This window comes from Camelus ferus, chromosome 9 (genome assembly GCF_009834535.1).
Source record: "Camelus ferus isolate YT-003-E chromosome 9, BCGSAC_Cfer_1.0, whole genome shotgun sequence".
In the NCBI taxonomy this organism is placed as follows: Eukaryota; Metazoa; Chordata; class Mammalia; order Artiodactyla; family Camelidae; genus Camelus; species Camelus ferus.
Genome location: NC_045704.1, coordinates 7,837,090 through 7,852,551, shown reverse-complemented (window position 1 = coordinate 7,852,551; position 15,462 = coordinate 7,837,090). Strand labels below are relative to the sequence as shown.

The 15,462-nt window shown below is 46.7% G+C and overlaps 1 protein-coding gene and 1 pseudogene across 5 annotated transcripts; one reads left to right on the top strand and one right to left on the bottom strand.

Annotated features, from left to right (window-relative positions):
- Positions 1–3,682: 3,682 nt before the first annotated feature.
- Positions 3,683–13,634, bottom strand: LOC102508679 (zinc finger protein 548-like). Of its 5 annotated transcripts, none has more exons than XM_032487548.1 (4): positions 12,830–13,634; positions 10,674–10,715; positions 8,465–8,591; positions 3,683–6,805 (listed from the first exon to the last, which is right to left on the bottom strand). In XM_032487548.1, the coding sequence occupies exons 2-4, from the start codon at positions 10,692–10,694 to the stop codon at positions 5,196–5,198; spliced, it is 1,758 nt and encodes a 585-aa protein (XP_032343439.1). In that variant the 5' UTR covers positions 10,695–10,715; positions 12,830–13,634; the 3' UTR covers positions 3,683–5,195. The 5 variants fall into 5 exon arrangements, with proteins under 5 accessions (XP_032343439.1, XP_032343436.1, XP_032343435.1 ...); XM_032487545.1 differs by having other exon boundaries at positions 13,350–13,634; XM_032487544.1 differs by having other exon boundaries at positions 10,674–11,065; positions 11,605–13,633.
- On the top strand, positions 10,858–11,225 carry LOC102508434 (annotated as a pseudogene).
- Positions 13,635–15,462: the final 1,828 nt, after the last annotated feature.

Genomic DNA, 15,462 nt, shown 5'->3' with positions numbered 1-15,462 from the left:
GAAATGAAGCTGAACCTGACTGTCCTGAAACTTTGGCCACACTCACAGTTTCACCTACAAACTGTGATTCCTTTTCAAACTGGAAAACATTGGGCTCTAACAACTTGGAGGGATAGGTCGAGATGCCATTTTGAGAAACTTACTGGAAATGTAAAAATGAATAGGGGAGCCAGGCTGTCATGTGTATTTACCGCTCTAACGAATCTTCAATAAGCCTGGGTCTCAGACACAGTGGCAGGTTTATGAAACACATCTGGAATTAGGTGGCCAGCTGTTCCATGTATACAGGATACTTCCTCTATTTAATGATTTTTGTCCCAGTTCCTGTGCTGATTTGTCAGGACGCCTTTAATCTCCCATAGTCAGCTTTTTGCAATGCTTTACAAAAACTTAACACAATGCAATTGTACAATCAGTATTGGAAATGATGGGCACTCAACTATAAGCCAGCATGTAATAACAAGCATTAAGAGATGTAAGTTTCCCACTACTAGCAAAGAAGACGATAAAAATAAGATTGTTATTCAGAGGACTGTGAATGAAAAAGATTTTTAAAAAATCAAAGGGGAAATTGTAATGGTCTTCCACACTGGAAATCGCCATCTGCCCTCAGCTCACAGTGCCACTTTTAAGCCTATGTCTCAGTAAAGAATGTTCAATGGTTAAAGGAATGAACTAAGGTGGATGATACTACCCTGGAAGCTATGAAACAAACTAAATGGAATATAGAGCATAACTATAAGGAATTTTATAAACAAATCCTGCAAAACAAGAAACTGTAAAGGAGAGGCAAATTACCAGGGAAATGTAATTAAAGAAAAAAGTATGAAACTCAGGTATATTGTCTTCAGATACACAAATGATTTTTATAATAAGCATGTCCCATGCAATATTTTTCTTTTATTTCAGTGTATATATGCACAAGGAGTTAGAAAAATAATCATATTTTACTGGGCCAGATATTACTTACTAAATCTGGCAAGCCTACATTTCCACATTACACCTAAAAACCCACTCAAATAATTTCTGCTGCTCATCTCAATAGTAAGTTCTGCTTGTTGGGAGGCCTTTGTTCTTAAGGGAGAAAACCTCCAGGAGAAGAGTAATATTATTAAACCTGAGCTGGAACTTGAGACAGCTACTTGGTCATTTTGGGCTCCCTCTGCCACGTAAGCAAAAAGGGAAATGCTCCACTGCCCGGGTGATGATGATCACACTTTATTACCAAGAGAACGTTGAGTAGCTACTCTCACTGGGAAGCCTGGAGCACTATGTCTGAAATCTGGGGGATTCTCCAAGGAATATAATGGTAAGTCTATGTCCCAAAATAAACCTGCAGTGCACTATATACAATAGCCAAGACATGGAAGCAACCTAACTATCCATTGAAAGATGACTGGACAAAGAGGTTGTGGTATATTTATACAATAAAATACTACTCAGCCACAAAAAAGAATAAAATAATGCCATTTGCAGCAACAGGGATGGACCTGGAGACCACAGTTAGCCAGAAAGAGAAAGAAAAATATCATATACTATCACTCACATATGGAATCTAAAAAGAAAAAGAAAAAAAAGAGGACACTAATGAACTCATCTACAAAACAGAAGCAGACTCGCAGACATAGTATACAATCTTATGGTTACTGGGTGAAAGGAGATGGGAAGAGATAAATTTGGGAGTCTGAGGTTTGTAAATGATAACCTATCTATATAAAAATAGATAAAAACCAAGTTTCTTCAGGTGTAGCCCAGGGAACCATATTCAGTAACTTGTAGTAACATTTAATGAAAAAGAATATGAAAACGAATATATGTATATATATGCATGACTAGGACATTATGCTGTACACCAGAAATTGACACATTGTAACTGACTATACTTCAATAAAAAAAATTTTTTTTAATAATAAACCTGCAGTGACACAATGAGAGCAGGACCCTTGGGAAAGTCAGACTGTTCCAGTTTGAATTTTTGGTACATCCACTATTTAAAAACAATGAAACAAACAAACAAACTGAGGGAAGGGTAATAGCTCAGTGGTAGAGCACATACTTAGCACGCATGAGGTCCTGGGTTCAATCCCTGGTACCTCCACTAAAAAAAAAAAAAAAAAAAAAAAAACCTGCCAAACTGAAGCTCTGTCAAAGCCAAAGTGGTAGGATGGGAGATGGAAAATGAGTGAAAGATAAACTAACGTTCAACACATGACCAGTTAAGTAAACAAGAACACTCACTACTGTGGGTATCTTCTTCCTTGTTCAGGTGGGAGTGACTATACAGATAGACAATGGTCACACCAAATGTAAACCAAAACTCAAGCCCACAATCTGTGCCATCCTATCCAAACTGACAACGTAGTACCTACAGTAACTAATCCAGGGAGTCAGATTACTACCTTCAGCCAGGAAGCCAAACAAAAACCTATGTCATGATTGGCACAAACATCATTAGTGACAGCTTCCCTAAATTTGTCCACACTTCCAATCTAGGGCCAACTGGAGAAAGAAAAATAGGCATCAATAACTAATCACATAGGATTACAACTTCTACATAGCCCCCCCTAAATCTGCCACATGACAACAGCCTCCAATCAAGGCACACACAGCTTAGGTTTTCCTACCCCAGCACTGGGGTTCCTGGGGAGGGCTCAACTCGGCTCCTGGGTTTCTGTCATTCTCTGTATTCTCCTGGTGCTCACTCTGATCCAGGGGGGCTGTACTCTGCCCCATGACCCTAAGAAGACTGGTTGATTTTCCAGTGTTTTCGGATGTTTACTTGCTGTTAGGATGCAGTGGCAACTTCCAGCTTCTTACATGCCAGCAGAGAAAACCAAAGTCCCTCCGTCTGCTCCTATTTTGTTCATTTCTAGGGTCTTGACATCCTATTTCTTGACAAGAATCTAAAACCTGTATGTCCGAAATTATCTAAAAATAGGCATATTTAGATAGTTTAAGAATCTTCTCTCAACCTCTCAAATCTCTAAATTTTGACTGTCATGAGCTTTCTGAACCAAAGCTTCAGACATAATCAATTGTCATTAAATATTTTGTGCAGATTGGGATTTTAAAAATACAACCAGTCGCATCTGATTTTCTTAGTTCTCACTGTAAAACTAAATCTCTTTTGATTTCCTGTTCTATGATGCCTGTTAACCTTCCTAAATTTTAATTTTCTCAAAAAAGTCACCTGGTTTGAGAATTGCAGGATAAAGATGAACTCAAACGAGGAATTCTACCAGCAGACTGCCTAAGGTCTTGAACTGCAACTCATCTCTGGGTTTCCAGCATGCTGGCCTACCTTGCAGATTTTGGAATTACCAGACCATCATAATCACATCAGCTAATTCCTTAAAAAAATAAAAAAATTAAAAAATTACCTCTTTCCTTTCTCTCTCTCTCTCTCTCTCTCTACATACACAAGCGCACACACACACACACACACACACACACACACACACACGGTTCTGTTCCTCTGGACATCCCAATACGTCACAGAACTGCACACTTAAAATGGTAAGATCATAAACTTTATGTTAAATGTATTTTACCACAAAAAATGATTTAAAAAATTCCCTAAGAACTTTTATAACACAATGACACAGTTAAAGATGCTACTAGAAAAAAGAAGTCAAATAACAAATGAAAAATCTAGAAAGATGTGTCAGTGGAAGCTTCTGTATTAGGTAGATGGTTCAAAATTCTTTTATTGATAATGAATTCATGTGAAACAATTTCAAATTACTTAGTTTCAACTTCACTTCCCATTTTAAAAAAACGTTCTCTCAGTGATTGTCAGAACATAAAAAGCCCATTTGCTTATAAAAATGCAGCTCTAATACATAATTGAGCCTTGCTTATTCTTATTTGATGCCACGGTTTTGCACACATGAATAACACTAAAAATATATTTATGCACTAAGTGAAAACAGTCATACAAGAGTACCTGTAGGATTCCCTTTATATAGAATTATAGAAAATGCGATCTACAATGTCTACCTGGAGATGACAAGTTGGTCGGGTTGGAAGAGAGACGACAAAGGGGCCAATGAAAACGTGTGCAATGGACGTGATCATTATCATGACGTGGGTGATGGTCCCACTGTGCACATATATAGTGAATACATTTCACACATTTAATAAATGCAGCTTAACATATGTCAATACCTTTATAAAGCTGTTAGTAAATAGTCTCTATAAAATCTGGATCTTTCTCTAAATATTGTAACGTTAGGCAAAATTGTACCGACTACCAGCACCCTTCCCCATGGCTTAGGTAGGTCGGTTCTGATTCCTTCTCAAAAGAGAAGAAAATGCTGACAAACGCTTCACACGGGGAAACTATGCTAGCTAACTCAGTCACAGAGATGGAAAACGTACGATTCCACTTACAAGAAGTATCTGAAGCAATGATGTTCACACGTGGACTGTAAAGAAGAGGCTGCTAGGGGAGGTAGGAAGTGGGTAGGAGGAAGTATTATTTAACAGGTATGGCGTTTCAGTTTTGGAAGATGAAAAGAATTCTGGAGGTAAGCTGCACAAACCTTTAAATAGTTAACCACACTAAACCATACAATTAGAAGGGGAGATGGTAAACTTTGTAATATTTTTGCACAATCAAAAATGTTAAAAAAAAAAAAAAAAACCTCTGTATTAGAGTGGCTCTTAGAGGTTGACTAGAGCACTTTGCTGAAGTCTTTCCCCATCTGCAACACTCCCTCTGGCATGAAATTTTTGGTGCTGAATGAAGTGGAAGTTTTGGCTGAACACATGCCCAAAATGGCAGGACTTAGGTCCCTCCCCACTGTGAAACCTCTGCTGTGTCAGTGGGGTTGCTGTTTCACCTAGACTTGCATTCACTGCACTCAGAAGGCCTTCCTCCACTGTAAACTCTTGACGTGGGGAGCTGTACCAAACACCACATTTTCTATCTTTGTAAGGCCCACTCCAACATCAACTCATACGGTGCTTCTCCAGCATAAGGAGCAGTACCTAACTTACCATAACCGCTGAACTCATGAGGTCTTTTATTTTGTTTTAAATTGAAGTATAGTTGACTTACAATGTTTCACCTGAAACCCTGTGTACAGCAAAGTGGTTCAGTTTTATATACACGGAGAATATATAAGAATATATATATTCTTTTAAAGATTATTTTCCATTATAGGTTATTATGAGATATATGGTAGATCGTTTCATAAGGTCTTTACCGCCGTGAATTCTCTGCTCAAAGAGGTTGGAGTTGTATCTAAAGAATTCGCCACATTAAGGGCACTCATACTGGCTTCAGTATGGACTTTCTGGTGATGAACAAGGTGGGACTTCCTAATGAAGGCCTTCTGACATTTGCTGCACTCATACGGTCTTTCTCCAGTATGGATTTTCTGATGCTCAACAAGAATATGCTTGTGGCTAAAGGCTTTCCCACACTCACTGCAGTCATAAGGCCTTTCTCCAGTGTGATTCCTCCAGTGTTTCATGAGGTTGGAGTTGTACCGAAAGAATTTCCCACACTCGCTGCACTCGTAAGGCCTTTCTCCGCTGTGGACTCTCTTATGTCTAATGAGTCTGCAGTGGTACCTAAAAGATTTCCCACATTCACTGCACTCGTAAGGCCTTTCTCCAGTGTGATTTTGCCAGTGTTTAATAAGCTTGGACCTGTACCTGAAGAATTCCCCACACAAGCTGCACTCATAAGGCCTTTCTGCAGTATGAATTCTTTGATGCCTAAGGAGGGTCGAGGTGTACCTGAAGAATTTCCCACATTCACTGCACTCATAAGGCCTTTCTCCGGTGTGAACTCTCTGGTGCTTAATAAGTGTGGAGTTATACCTAAAGAATTTCCCACATTCATTACACTTGTAAGGCCTTTCTGCAGTATGAACTCTCTGATGTCTAATGAATGTGGAGCTGTACCTGAAAAATTTCCCACATTCGCTGCACTCGTAAGGTCTCTCTCCAGTATGAACTCTCCCATGTCTTATCAGTCGATAGTTGTACCTAAAGAATTTTCCACATTCTCTGCACTCATAAGGGCTTTCTCCATCGTGAAGTCTCTGATGTTTTATGAAGTTGGCATTGTACTTGAAGAATTCCCCGCATTTGCTGCACTCATAAGGGCTTAATCCAGTATGAACTCTCTGATGACTAATGAGTGTGGAGTTGTACCTAAAGCGTTTCCCACAGTCACTGCACTGAAAAGGCCGTTCCCCAGTGTGGATTCTCTGGTGCTGGACAAGGTGAAACTTTCTAATGAAAGCCATCCCACATTTGCTGCACTCATAAGGCCTCACACCCATGTGGATTTTCTGGTGCTCAGCAAGTGTCTGTTTTCGACTGAAGGCCTTCCCACATTGAGCGCACTTGTAATTGCTTTGTCCACTGCTGATGACCTCCCTGCCCTCAGGGTTTCTGTGTGGCTTCCCCACACTGTGCAGGGCCAGCTGCTGGAGGGGGCCTGTGCTGCCATGGAACTCCTTCCTGTCTCCGCTGCATGCCCAGGTCCTCTCTGCCGTGTGCTCGCTGCTGTTGCTCAGGAGTGAAGCCCTCCTCTCATCTCTTCTGGAAAGTTTGTCTCTCATCTGCCCCTTTTGGTGCTGGGAAAGGTTCACTCCACAAACATACAGCCCTTGATCAGTGCTGTGCTCAGGCAGGTGCAAAAGGTCTTTGGAGACTGGGTCACACATCTCACAGGGCAGGGCCTTCCTGGTGGACAGACCCGGCTTTAGTGTCCTGACCTCTGACACTCTGACAGAAACACCTTGTTCAGAAAGTGCCTCCTCATCCTGGGCTCCAGGCCAAAAACCTGTAAGCAGAGAAGTTCTGGTGAAAGATGTGATGATCATGATGTTAGGGCAGCCCCATCAGAAGGACACACCCAGGACCAGAGCCAGTGAGGGAGGCCTGCTGTGCAGAGATGGCCTGGGTAGCTCCCACGATGAGAGTCCTGACGGACAGGTCAGGACAGCAGGGAGAGGCACTGCCTTAGTCCATTTGAGATGCAGTAACAAAACACCACAAGTGCTTATAAACAGCAGGAGCGTACTTCTCACAGTCCTGCGGGCTGGCACCCAGACATCAGTCCACACTCTTCCAGTCGCAGACTTCTCACTGGGCCCTCACACGGTGTAAGCAGCTAGGAAGCTCTGTGGGGTCCCTTTTATAAGGGCACCAACCTCATTCCTGAGGATTCTGCATCCATGACCTGATCACTCTTAAAGGCCCCATCTCCTAATACTGTCACCTTGAGTGGGCACAAGGTTTTCAACCTATGAATTTTAGGGGGATGCACATTCAGACCACAGCAGGGAGGAGAGGAGGCCTCCAAGTCAGTCCTCTGCAGATGGCTTTTGACACGGCCACAGCTGCCGGTGACCGGTGAGCACTGTGTAGACATACAAATACCTGACTACAAAAGAGACGCTGCAGTTCAAGGACGATGTAAGAATATGTACAGACCTCGTGACACCTTATGTACAGGTCAAATACTGGAGAACCCTGCAAAGGGAGCGATGAAAGGGGACGTGTGACAAGAGTAGGCCACACGGGGTGGTGGGAGTGTGGCAGAAGAAACAAAAATGGGGGAGAAAAGGAAGAAATGAAGTGTGGACAACAGGTGAACACAGCACAAGTTCTCAGCTCTGACATCACAGCAATTTCCAACAACTTGATAACAAGGCTGGGTACTTCTGAGCATCTGCTGCCACTGATCTTGTAATGTCCACCCACTCAGGCACCTGAGGTCCTCCCCACTGCTCAAGGTGAGCACTGCTGTGGCACCGGAAAGAGGCCAGTCCTACGTGTAAGCCAGCACATGTGCAGAGAGATCCAAGACAGGATGTCTGACATTCTAAAATTATAAGGGGTAGTGGGTATAGCTCAGTGGTAGAGCACATGGTTATTAGCATGTACAAGGCCCCAGGTTCAATCTGCAGTATTTCCCTTAAAAAATTTATAAAATAAAATAAAATAAAGTAAAGTAAAGTAAAAAGAAAAGAAAACAAAATAAAATAAAATGAAAATACTTCACAAGGGAGACTGTAGAAACAACTCAGAGGTCCCCCAAATGAGTAACTAGGATGTAGCCTGAAATTCCTGGCACAGACAGCCCTCAGAAATGTCAGCAAGAGGAAGGGGGAAGGCCGAGGGCACCAACATTCCAAGCATCTACACTGAATGACTCAACCAGGAAGATGCCAGGTAAGGGGGTTCTCAGGCCCAATCTAGATTTCTGACCCTGAGCCCTGTCTGACAAGGTCTCAGAGCACTGGGGACATGGCTGCCTGGAGAGACCAATGACCTGTACACACAGCCTGGCCCGGGCCCTGGCACCAACAACACACATGCCAGGAAACCAGGACAGGAAGCAGGACCTGTGGTCTCATCACGGGAGGTCGGAAGCACCCCTGGGAAAAGGGGAAGAACAGAGCCAGCCCAGCACGCGGGGTGAGTGTGGGGACCTTACCCAGGGAGGACAGAAGCGCCAAGTTCTCCGTCATCACAGCATGGTACAGGTGTCTCTGAGCTTCATCAAGGAGGCCCCACTCCTCCTGGGAGAAAAATATGGCCACGTCCTCAAAGACCACACGGCCCTGCCAAAATTGCAAGAGTTTGGCTCGTGAGCAGCTTCTTGCTTTAACTCTGTTTTTGTGGATTCTGTGTTTATCTGTTTGCCATCCGTTAATTACAGGGCTTTAGTACGGGCCACAATTTGTTTATATCTCCCTTGTAACCCAGAGCCCATACCCTGAACCAGCTCCTTAAGGAACTCTCACACAGCACGTCAGTATTTCCCGGCCCTAAATCAGCCAGGCCAGGTACCAGACAGCGAGGGACGGCCCCACACCCCAGGACAGGACAACTGTGCAAACGAGCCATCCCTAAACTTTTCGTCCAACCCTCCCTGCTTCTCCCTGGAAAGCCCAGTAAAGGCTCTGACCACTGGTTTCCCTTTGCTCGTGTTTATGCTCCCAATGAATCGAGTGCTTCCCCACGTGGCCCTGTGCCTCTCCTCTCAGGAAACCGAAGTAATAAAACTGCCCTTCAATGGCACGGGCCTCTCCGTGTCTCCACTCACTCACCTCCACAAGTTACAATCCTCTGGTACAATCACTCATGCACCTCCGTTTCTGGGACCTTCTATCCTCGCCCTACACACCTACCCGGCTCCTGCTCCGCCCAGACGTCCCACCGTCAGCTACACCAGGTCCCGGGCACCAGTGCCAGCTCTCCTCATCACCACTGGTCACCGTGTCCAGCATGTGGAATAGAACACGTGGGGGAGGGAGCGGAAAACCACTGTCCAGGCTGTGGACCTGCCTGCAGTGCCCGGCTCCTCTCTTAGCCGTTTCCCCGGGGTCCCCCATATGTGGACCCTCAGACAACCAAACTCAGACTTGTCCTGGTCCTTAGGTGCCCAGTGCCCAGGCCCAGGACAACCATTCACACTCCTCCTCACCCACATGTCACTTCTAGGCCTGCACCCTCCTCACGACTCTGACCCCTCCACAGTGACAACTCCGCAGACATCCCAGACCATACCACAGGCGCTTTTTTCACTCCTCACAGGGCTCTGTGCACAGGGAACCCAGGCAGGGAATGGCAAATGCATCCAGCAATCAATCCAGCCCAGTCCTGCCCTGAACCCCCAAGTCCCTGAGACCAGGGTGGGACCCAGACCCTGCTTTGAGGGTCTCCCCACCTGGCCCTGTGTCTCCTTCATCCTCAGTCACCCTTCCTGTGTGAGACCTCACATCCCCTCTGCCCTCCCCCTCGTCGGCATCACACCAGCTGTCCCATGAGCTGGCAGAACCTTCCTCTGTCCTCCCCTGAAGCGAAGGTACACCAACCTCCCCACCCAGCATCTCTCCTTGGGAGCCTCTGGGACCTTTGTGACATGGACAGAAACGGACTCTTCCTCTTGCATCTGAAAACTCCTTCTATCACCAACTTCTCATTTTAGTTGATGAATCCATCCTTCGTAACAAGGCCTGAAACCTGGGGTCGTCCCTGATTCTTCTATCAGCCCACCCCCTCCAGTCCCTCACAGACCACATCATAAAACAGCAGCTCTAGTTCAAACAGAAAACAACCCCTCTGTAATTCCACAGCCACCACCTAGGTGTAGCCACCACCAACATCCACCGAGATGACTGCAGAAGTGCCCCTCAGGGCCTCCTGCCTTCACTCACAACCCTCGTCTGTCTTCCACTCTGCAGCCTGAGGGAGTCTGTCAAAATCTGGGTCCCAGCACCTTCTGCCTCTGCTTCAGACTTTCCCTTCCACACACCCACCTCATTAGAGGCTCAGTACCTCAGGAAATCATTCAGGCCTGATGCCTGTGAACCCCTATCCCAGCTCCCCATTCCCACCACATATAACAGAGGCCTGCAGTTCCCTGAATGTCCTGGCTCAGTCTCACCCGTCCCTGTCTGAACACTCTGCATCCTGTAGTCAGGACTCCTGTCACATCCTATACCACCAGTTGTCAGAAATGGAACTGCTCCGTCACCTGAGATTAAATACAGGATCCTGGGCCTGATGAAGGTACATGGTCTTTGGATGGAGGACAGGAAGAAGGGATAGATGTCCTGGGACACTACCTGGTGGCACATATGTCAGGATGACAAAACCATCAGGGTGACAGCTGGGATGGGTGGGACCCCTCCACTCACCTGCACAGGGTCCATAAGCATTTCTGCAACTGCTGTGGGTCCCTGGGGAAGAAGGAAGCCATGAGAAATGGGAAACATGGTAGGATCCCTCCCCTGAGCTGGACCACAACACCTGCCATGCCTGGTTCTCAGCCCGACAGTCTAGGCGCAGTTCCTCAGAAATGAGAGCTTGGAGCGTATAGCCATGTCGGCATCGGTATTGTCCATCCTCTCGCGGCTCTTAGAAGAGTACTTGAGCTCCACTCCTCAGTGTCTGAAGCTGTTGGATGCCTACCGCCTGCATATATTGCTGACCCATGCACTGCAATTCAGTTATTGTGGGGACCTTCCCCTTCAACTGTTTCCTCTCGGGCTTCACCTCTTGTGTGGGGAGCTTCATCCTAGCGGTTTGTCTGAGAAGACAGATCAACCCACTGCACAAAGCAGACTTCCAAGGCATCTCCCTGCAGCGAGCCTTTGCTGATTTTCTCTTTGCCAGCACCATCCTGCACCTTGCTGTCATGAACTTCGTTGGCTGAATCATTCCCGTTACTTAATTGAGTGGGAGACTAGAGCAATGTTCCCTTTTTGATTTTCCCTGGACAAGAGCTCTTGAGATGGCAGTGTGATGGCCACAGGGATTTTCTTCAGATTTATACTTGCTACCAAGTCTGATTTGGAATGCAGTTCCCTAGCTTCTCCGTTGGAACAACTCTGTAACGAGCATTTATTAGCACAGCCTCTGCCTTCCACTAACTGCATTAAGTGTAACCTTTTCACTTTTCAAATTAAAAAACTCCATGCCACTCCAAAAAAAAGAAAGAAAGAAATGAGTACTGCCTCCTACCAGCTGGGTGACCCTGGAGAAGGACTGAGCCTCCCTGAGCCTCAGGGAAAGAAAATGCTTATGGGGATGAGAATGCTTCCACCCTCACAGGGCTTGTACTGGTACCTGATGTAAAGGGTCCACACCATGTATCCACTAGGACCGTCCACAGGATCAACAGTTCTGTACGTCTTTTCAGTGCAAATGAAGTGGTAGTTTTGAAATCTGGGGTCTTCATCTTTACTACTTTTTAAGATATCAGACGATGTCATAGAAGAAATTTGGCACTGTAAGCAAATACCTAGAGGCTGATCAATGCCAAGCCAATTATGAAGTGTTTGCAGAAATTTAACTGAGTGAATAGGCTAATTTCTAATTGCCTACCTGCGTGTACAAGTTTAGAGGAATATTGGTTAATTCGTGTTTAAGTTAATGAAACTTTTATACATTCTTAAGTTAACGAGTCAGAGAGAGGGGCCGAACAGGCAGGTCAGCTGTTAGTCCACTCAGCAACCAGGCCCACCCGCTAAACAGTCCTCAGAAGGGAGCTTGCTGGGAGCCCTTGACTGAGGGTGGATCATCCCTCTCACCCTGAGGGGTGGAGGGGAGGCGGCAGTGTCCTGGTCTAGGACGCAGTGGCTGCACCAGCCCGGCTGCCCTTTCCCTGGTTCCCTCAGGAGTGGCCCTGACCGTGGACCCCACAGCAGCACACGCTGCAGGCCCCACTGAAGGGAAGCTCCTTAGCCCACCCGGGCCTCCCTTTCTACAGACAGGCCAGAATCCCTCCTAGGTCAGCCCTGCTCTCTGCTGGAGGGAGCATCAGGGATGCCAACACCCGCCCCTCAGGTCCTGCCCTCCTACCCTCAGCCCTCCCCTCCCTCACCACAGGGCCATCTCTGGGAACAATCTAAAGGCTCCCTCCCCAATCTGCTCCCCACAGGCTCCCTGGTGGAGTCCACACCCTCCACTCCTTTGATATCTCCAACCTTGCCCCTTTCCTCTCCTTCCAGACTACCAGACTATGTTCACCTACACACATGCCATCTCCATTTGGTGACACGTCCATCTGCATCCATCTCAAGAACGTCACGTCCAAATACACTCATGATCTTCCCCTGGGAACCTGCTCTTTGCACTGACTTCCCCGTCTCCGTATTTTTTCAGATGTTCAGGCAAAGAAAACTTGGGATTGTGGGGGGCGGGGCGGGGTGGTGTACAGCTAAGTGGTGGAGTGCGTGCTTAGCATGCAGGAGGTTCTGGGCTCAATCTCCGGTACCTACATTCTAAAAAAAAAAAATTTTAAAGAAAAAATAAAACTTGAGATGGTGGTTCATCCCCGAGTTTTGCTTACATTACATTTTATGAAGCAAGAAATCGGTCTGCTGCATCTTGAGGTTCTTCCAGAATCTCTTCACCCTTCCCCCGTCCCGCCACCACTCCGGCCGGCCCCTACCACAGTCTCCTGGGGTCTATGGCGGGGGGTCTCCTCAGCGGTCTCCGTGCCTCCATTCGCATCCTGGGTTCCCCACGTTTAAGCTGCTAACTCCGCACACGGTTCTCCCGTCCCCACGCCCTTCACAGCCTCCCACGGCGTCCCGCTGCTGGGGCGGCCGTTTCAGGGCAGACACCTCCTCCCCTCCCCGGGTCGCCGGCGCTGCCCACCCCGTAGCACCCGCGAGCCTCCCACAGGCGGCCCTGGGGGAGCTCCCTCCCACACCCCTTCCCACCCGCTGGAAGGGCGACCCCTCCAAGGCCGCCCTCTGCTCTGGACACGGGGGTGACCGGCAGGAATTGAGCGGTCGCCCCTCCGTCCTGACCTGGACTCCGGGGTGGGGGTCGGCCGGGTGGGGGCCCGGGGACGCAGCACCCACCTGAGCGGGGCTCATCGGCGCGGCCTCGGCCACCGGCCTGTGGGAAGAGAGGGGCCCGGAGAGGCGGCGAGCGGGGCGGGAACGAGGGCACGGCCGTCACTCCAGGCTCAGGGGACCTCACGGCCGCCTCTGGGCAGCGGCGATAACGCTTCTCCACCCGCTTTTCCGCTCCGTCACCTCAGCACCCCCCAAGCGACGCTGAGGCCGAGAACGGGTGAACGACGAGAGACACTCAGACAAGGAGCGCCGGAAGTCCCGCTCCCACGCCATGCGCACGTACGTGAGCGTCCCTCCCCTAAGCTTTCATTGGCTCATTCGCCGCCGCGCACCGTAGAGACTTCTGGGTAACGTAGTTTCCGCTGCCACCAAACTTCCCAAATGTCAGAGCTGAACTCGCTCCCTATTTGACTCGTAAAAACTTAATAGGTTCTGTCAGGGACGCCGGAAAATGGAGTTCCAAGATGGGGCCGGGGGCACGTCCCTTGTTCTTAAACAGGACTCACCCAGGTTTCTGGATAGCAGTCTAGTAATAGTCACAGAAAGTTTAGGGTCTTATTTCAGACTGTGGATCCCGGCAAGTTCCCTGGTGTCTACACCCAACGGAACACATCACATCAAAAAAAAAAAAAAAAAAAAAAAAAACACTCTAGTGGGTAGGGTATAGCCTGTACGAGGTCCTGGGTTCAATCCTCAGTACCTCCATTAATTAATTGATTTGATTGATTGATTAACCTAATTACCCCTCCCCCATGACATTCTATGTCCACTGATAGCTGTCAGCTATGGTGTCGCTTTTCGATTACAGGTAGAATGAAGCTCAACATATTTGACCAAAAAGAAGAAAGAAAACACTTCAGACAGATCCATGGTGGGGATGTTGGAGAAAGTGACAGAAGTCACAGAACCGGTTCAAAAGTTGAAGCATGTCTCTGGTTTCCAGATAAACAGTTTTTCTGGCTGTATGGTCAGTTGTTCTATTTGAACACAGTCAGCAAAATTTTTCTTCAAACAATGTATATTACTCCATATTTGAGATATTTTTCATTTCTTTTCAGAATCTGAAACGTATCTGAAAAAAAAATAGTGATTTATCATTTTCCCTGTTCTGCTGGGACAGCATGTCCTCTTTTCATAGTCAGAGCAAGTGTACAATGGGAGCATCTTGCCCCCAAGAGAAATGTGTGGGATTCTAGTCTCTCCTCTCCTTGTGAGACGGGCTGAGACCTGGGACCTGGGACCCTGTGCTGCAGTGCTTGCAGCTGGACAAAGTACTCCTGGAGCACCAGAATACAAAGAAACCATGAGATTAAAAGTAACTATGTGCATGCACGGCTGGGGAAATTTATGAATAAGATACAAAAAGACCAAAAACCCAATTACCTCTTATGAGGTCAGGGAGCAAAAGCAAGGTACTGAGCAGGATCACTACACAGATCACTACCAGGGAGGCGGGCAGACCCCCTAAGCCACCCCTCTGGCCCCACCCATGAAGCTGCCCCTGCCCTCATCCAATTTAAGGGACCATCCCCACCCGGCACTGAGGAAGTGCAAAAATCTGAAGGTAATTTGGGGTGATTTCAAAAAGGGAGGAATCCATCCAAATCTGTAAGGCAAATTCTGTGATAAGCCCTTGGCATGGCTTTCCAGGCCCTGAGAGACCTTTTAAAAGTTCAATCTGAGACTTCTTATGCAAAGTTCCAGCACAGCCAATTTAAAAGTATCTATATGGTCAATTACATTTATGTAAGTACTCAAGTCAAGTTTATTGAAATCAGATCTAATTTGCAACCAAATAAATAAGAAATTGACTATATTTGCTTAAAATGCAAGTAATTTTAGAGAGAAAAAGATTATGTTTCAGTGGATGTCAAATTCTGATTCTGTTAACTGAGGTCTCTATTTACTGCCTAAGACTCAGAGATAGTCACTTATTGTCATGCTACATAATTGTAAGTTTAATTGAATTATTAAGAAGACACTCTAAGTTTGTTTCTGAAGGCTATTGTTGCAATCTCTCTGTAGATGAAGATCAAATGCCTCATGACCTGTGCCCAGTCTCTATTAAAAATTAGGATTTATTGTGTTAACTGTGCAGTTGCTCCAACACTTAGGA

What these genes read in the sequence shown, in the direction of transcription:
- LOC102508679 (XM_032487544.1), bottom strand. Translation starts at nt 10,751, where the DNA reads ATGTTTCCCATTTCTCATGGCTTCCTTCTTCCCCAGGGACCCACAGCA. An exon ending in TGCTTATGGACCCTGTGCAG is followed by an intron (nt 8,592 to 10,673) that starts GTGAGTGGAGGG and finishes CAATTTTGGCAG; the next exon opens with GGCCGTGTGGTCTTTGAGGA. An exon ending in GGCGCTTCTGTCCTCCCTGG is followed by an intron (nt 6,806 to 8,464) that starts GTAAGGTCCCCA and finishes CTCTGCTTACAG; the next exon opens with GTTTTTGGCCTGGAGCCCAG.